Raw genomic sequence first — 6,000 nt, 5'->3', positions numbered from 1 at the left:
GAGAGCTCCCCACCACCTAAGGGCCAAACACTGTCAGAGCTCAGGTTCCCAAGCCTTGAAATCCTTTGCTTCCAACTCTGCATCTGCAGGCAAAAACAATCCTCCGGAGATTCGGCCCTCCCACTGCCTGTGATAGGCTGCTTGGAATAGCAACAGCCTGTGTCACCGAAAAGGGCAAAGCTTTCGGAAATAGAAACAAAGTTGGTCACAAATCACATTGGCTTTGCTCGAAGTTTTTTTTTTTTTTTTTTTCCTTCCCCACCTTTCTTTAGCATGCAACTATGGGAAAAGTGACCGCTCGTGTCAGTTGGGGAAGTCGGGGTGGTTTGGTGCCCAGGGAACGGCTGTAACTTCTACGTGACCATGGTACCTGTTGAAAACGCAGAGGGCCCCAGTCTGCTGAAACCGAAGGGGCGAGCGGCGGAGACTGATGGCAGCGACAGAGCCAGCGGCGGCCCGCATCCTCCCTGGGCGCGAGGTAAAGCCAGGCAGTCTGGCTGGGGGACCGCGAGAGGAGCGCGCTGGACGCGTGTCTCACTCGTGTGTGTGCGTGTGCTTGTGTGTGTCCACGTGAGCGTGCAAGGTGCCTGGAGACAAGGGGACAGGATCTCGTGGGAGAAGCGACAAGGAGCTCTAATGTGAAGACTGAAGTCTCACTACTCCTAAGCCGGGTCCCCTCCTCTGTGTGGGCTGTATCAGGGATAAATCTCTTTCATTTGGAGAAATTGACTGGCAAGATAATCGCGCCGATGAAGACACCCACACACACCCCCGCATACACACTTTTTTTTTTTCATTTCTTGTCACACATGGATAATCTGTAACAATTGGACATTCTAACCACCATTTTAAAAACCAGCATTTTAAGGAGGCTTCCTAAAATTATTAGTTACATAATCAATAAATTCAACTTTCTTTCTAAGTACCCAGCAGACGTCTTTTTGTAATGAATTTGAGCATTGTTTGCAGTCTAAAACCTCTGCTTACTTGCTCCTGCTTTCTTTAAAACTGGCATTTTAGACTGAGGTTTGTTTAATACTTCTTCTGGAGGTGAAATTTGGAGAAGTTTTCATTCATTTCTGTTAACTTTGCTAAATCAAATGCCCTTCTTCACTTCCATATTTACAATTTTCACAAACACACTGCCCACATTTAGTTGCCTCTCCCGATCAGTTAGTCTTCAAAGGAATAGGAACTCGTTGTAATATGAAATGAAATCAGACACAAATAATACCTCCTTCCCCTGCTTTTCTCAGCTCTGCTCCCTCTAATCATATAATACATTCCCAGGCCATATATTAGAATTTCATGAATAATCTAAACCACCAAATAAATACAAAAAGCATTTATCTTTCATCTTGGGATGGATCTATATACTTAGTTATTTTTTTTTTTAACAATTGTTCTTTTAAAAGAATTTGTTTTAATTTGATTTATTTATTGCATGCAGAGTATTAGTTCCCCAATTCCCCGGTGGAGTCTTAACCACTGGACCACCAGGGGAAGTCCCCTACATGCTTAGGTTTGCATGGTGGGATTGTCTGATCTTGGAATTGAATCTACATTGGAACTGAGGCACCAAGCAACGCCTCCTCGTTAATGGAGAAGCTCTCCTTCTCCCCTGCCCTCTTCCAGCTTAGCCCTCTTTCTAGTCAAGAATTCCCTCCTTCTAGTCAAGAATTAATATCTGGGGTCCCTTACACTACAGCCCAGTCCTCTCTTCAGCAGAGCTGCCACTTTCTCTAAGTGTGATCTAAGTCCAAGAACAAACAAAAGAAACTTGTATTGGGGAGTAGAGAAAGAGTGGCGAAGTTCTTTCTGAATTCTCGCAAGATTGAGCTGGAGGGTGAGTTGAGGTGGTAATGGCCACAAAAGCAGTAACTATATAGAGTCAGTGATAAATGTCGCAAAGAAGTTGAAAACAAACTTTATGCTAGAGGGGCCTCCACAGTAACACTAAAAAACGGACTATTTAGTTTTGATATGTCTTTGAAAGCATAGTGTCCTTTTAATAGGTCAGATTGTCCAAGTTTGCAATGGAAAGCAAGAATGCGTGCTTCTAAAGACTGAACACACACAACTGTCAGTTTAAAGTACAACTTTAAACTGTTGAAAAGAAACACTAAATGAATAAACACCATCAATTGTCTTTTACATTTAACTTTAAATGAATCTTTATCATGTAGAAGAAGAAACCTAAATGCTTTTCTTAACTCCTTAATGAATACAGCTTTGATGGGTTCTATATGTAGCTTATATTTAGACAAATACAAGCCTTATTATTACTTTTATAAATTTTCCTAAATTGTCTTAGGCATTCTTGGTACCCAAAGGCAATTATACAGATCTACGTATATAATGAACACACAGTATGGACTTACTCAGCTGTTTTGACAAGTTAGTTTGTCTCTTCTATCGGGGTTGTATTTTTGTCTGATTTACAAAGATGTCAAATGAAATATTTGACAAAAACTTCTTTCAACTTCTTTATATTTTAAACTTCCGTAGCTTCATGCAGGAAATTTCAAGTGTTTAAAATATGCTTAATAATGATCCTTCTTTTCCTGCGTTTGAAGGTAGCAAGTTGTTCTATATTCCTAGATGAAAAACAATGTACAAAGAGGAATGAGTTATAAACCCCGGATAAGGTAATTAAAGCATTTGAGATACTGAAAAATGAAACAAACAAACAAAAACCCTGTGATTGCACCCCTTAATGCTATTGTGCATAGTGAGAAGGGTTGGCAGGTTTTCCTTGGCCAAACCCTCTAAACTGGAAGGAATGCTTTGTTCCAGTGGCTAGAAGCTAATGAATTTAAATTCATCTTCAAGAAGTTATGGCTTTTTAGTAAACATTTCAGCTTTCATAGACATGTTATAATTGACCTTGTAGGGCAAGGTTGAGCTCAATTTGAAATCTTGGTACTTAAAGCCAGCAACAGATACAGATGAGGTGAGAAACGTGATGGCTAGAGCACCTCACACAAGGAGAACAGGAGTCCAGAAGATGTATGGTTGGCCCAAGTTCAGGGGGTGGCTGATCAAGGCGGACCCTGGCAGCCTGTGGCCCAGCGGGGCCTGCTCTTCCACCTCAGAAGCTGGGTCTCCCAGGCTCCTCTAATTCATGATTCAACAACTGGTTAGGAAGAGGGTTTCCTTAAGTCCTCCTTTACCCGACTCGCTCTGCTTTTCCTCCTCAGGTCTGCCCAAAAGGTCAGAAACAGAACAATATTTATGTGAGTGCATGTTTTCCACACCGCAGATCCAGCTGCCCCATGTACTGGAACCCAGATCGCTGGAACTAGGCTCACTGAATCAGCGACACCGACGGCACTTCCCCCCCTCCCAGACCCTTCTAAGCCTGAGCTGCCGCAGTCCCGCAGTCTGAGATTCATGAAATGCACACCTCTGCTAGTGAGGTGGCTGCACTAGGGCGGTTGTCCTCAAACGTGTTTAAAGCTGCAAACTCCTTTCTGCAAATGGAGTCTGAGTAGATGGTCAGTATGTGAGGCAGGTAAACATGGCACTTGTTTAGTGGAAAGGGGGCAAGTGTAGAAAGAAAGCCCTGTGGCATGGCTGCTTCTCTGCTCCCCTCGCATCCCTTGTGGCCCTGAGCCGGCTCCGGGGTCAGGATCACATTAGCAAACCTCAGGTCCATCACTGCTCTGGTTATGCAGGTCATGTTTTTGAGGTTGGGGCATATTTATGGTGCTCCTACTGTGAGCCTTGGGCCCTCAGAATTAGCCTAAACCAGTTCCTCTTGAATTGAGTCAGGCTTGGCCTTCTCAGGCTTCCTCAGACAGCTCAAGGAGAAGTTTACTTGTAAGATAGACTGAGAAGACTTTGGGGAATAGACTTGTTATCAGAGAAGAGAAGGTCAGACTGACCACCTTGACCTGATAACAGAGCTTTGACTGTGAGACCAACTTTGGGAAGTTACTTTGGGAAGACCCAGACCTTGACCATTCCCATTTTCCCAGGCTTTCCACATATTAAAAAGTGACGTCTGAAACTAATATAATATTATAAATCAACTATACCTTTAAAAAAGCAGGGAAAATTTTTAAAATAAACCATATGCTAAGTCACTTCAGTCATGTCCGACTCTGTGCGACCCCATAGACGGCAGCCCACCAGGCTCCCCCATCCCTGGGATTCTCCAGGCAAGAATACTGGAGTGGGTTGCCATTTCCTTCTCCAATGCATGAAAGTGAAAAGTGAAAGGGAAGTCACTCAGTCGTGTCCAACTCCTAGCGACCCCATGGATTGCAGCCTAACAGGCTCCTCCGTCCATGGGATTTTCCAAGCAAGAGTACTGGAGTAGGGTGCCATTGCCTTCTTCGAAATAAACCATATACAGTATATATGTATCAAAAGAAAAAGTGACAAAACCTGTGACAAAACTTGTGCTTTTAAAAGCGTGTATATCTAACAAGTAAATGGCAGTTACAACAGCAAAAACAAAAAAGTTGTGTATGGCTTGATATTCCCAAGGAAATGGCAGGATTTATAGACATTTGAATTTATGAGGGACTATAGATGTTTTTGTCTGAAAATATGACCAAATTTAAAGATAGCCATCTCCTCTTTCTCTTCAATCTGCTTATCTCTGGGTCTGTACATTTCACCCTATTTGGAAATCATATCAAAAATCTAAATTTGAGGGGTTTTGTTGCAGTGAGACCTGGGTAAATGGCTTCTCTGGGACCTGTGGTGGTGGTGGTGTAAGTCGTGTTTGACTCTTTGTGATCCCATGGACTGTATGTAGCAGGGAGGGAGAAACCTCTAAACAAATATGGAGGGAGCTGTTCCACTGCCCATCTGGGTGGGTGGTGTTTGACTCACACAGCAGGGATCTTTTCCCCTTTAATATCATGTCACCCCGAGAGGTCAAGGAAGATTGCCGCCTGTCACAAACCACCTCTAGGCTGCCTCCACAGCAGCAGACATGCATTGATGAGAGCCTGTGGTGGCAGAGCTTGGCAGACAAGGAGCCACCAACAGTTCCCTGACCTGGAGGGCCTGAAATTAGCCTGTGGATACCAGGGTGCCCGAGCAGGCTTACAGCCGATGTCTATTTTGATAGGGCAGTACCTTGGTGTGGTTGTTAGGTATTTTCAGCATCACCCTTCTGTCTAGTAAGATTGCCAACAGGACCTGAGTGACTGAGTTCTTAGGAACAAGCCTGGTGAATAGCTGGAAGGACCCTACTGGGAGCCCTCAGGTATATTTTTTATGTATTCTCTAGGGAATACTTTTTAGTGGTCTAGACCCTGTAGTAGCTGAGAAAAACAGAACTCAAAATACAATGGGTCCACTCTGGAGGTGACTATGGAAAATAATTTCCATGTATGTATTAAAGGTGAATCAGCCAATCTTAAAATGCAGTTTTTAATTGCTATAGATGTGTGGGATGATATTTTGTCGTTGAAGAATAGTTAGTTCTTTTTTAAAAACTGATTAATTTTTGGCTGTGCTGGGTCTTTGTTGCTGTGTGCAGGCTTTCTCTAGTTGTGTTAAGTCGGGGCTACCCTGCCATGTGGTACTCCAGCCTCTCACTGTGGTGGCCCCTCTTGTTGCGGAGCACAGGCATTTAAATTGAATGGAATCGGGGCTCCCAAATTCAGCTTTTTCTCATGAACAGCCTTCCGCAAGTGGATGAGTTAGCGAATAAAATAAGGCAATGAAAGAAAGCCACCTAAAGGTACACCAAGTCATGGTGTGAGAAAGGAGAAGAGTTGAAACGGGCTGCTTTCCAAGCGGCTATTTGATCAAATGCCAAATGAGAATAATTCCCTATCCTGTCTTCCCTCAGAAAGTATCTGCTGCTGCTGCTGCTGCTAAGTTGCTTCAGTCATGTCAGACTCTGTGCGACTCCATAGACGGCAGCCCACCAGGCTCCCCCGTCCCTGGGATTCTCCAGGCAAGAACACTGGAGTGGGTTGCCATTTCCTTCTCCAATGCATGAAAGTGAAAAAATAAAGTGAAGTCGCTCAGTCG

At 43.8% G+C, this 6,000-nt stretch overlaps 1 protein-coding gene across 3 annotated transcripts in view; it reads left to right on the top strand.

The window, feature by feature from the left end:
- Positions 1–219: 219 nt before the first annotated feature.
- Positions 220–6,000, top strand: part of SLC2A12 (solute carrier family 2 member 12) — a 72,262-nt gene continuing 66,481 nt past the window's right edge. Inside the window, exon 1 of one of the 3 annotated variants that reach the window (XM_055535679.1) lies at positions 220–478. In XM_055535679.1, coding sequence (XP_055391654.1) covers positions 364–478 — 115 coding nt within the window. In that variant the 5' untranslated portion in view covers positions 220–363. The remainder of the gene's footprint in view (positions 479–6,000) is intronic. The other 2 variants (XM_055535681.1, XM_055535680.1) reach the window with 2 other exon arrangements.

This window comes from Bubalus kerabau, chromosome 9 (genome assembly GCF_029407905.1).
Source record: "Bubalus kerabau isolate K-KA32 ecotype Philippines breed swamp buffalo chromosome 9, PCC_UOA_SB_1v2, whole genome shotgun sequence".
Taxonomy (NCBI): Eukaryota; Metazoa; Chordata; class Mammalia; order Artiodactyla; family Bovidae; genus Bubalus; species Bubalus kerabau.
This window is presented reverse-complemented; position numbering and strand designations above follow the sequence as displayed.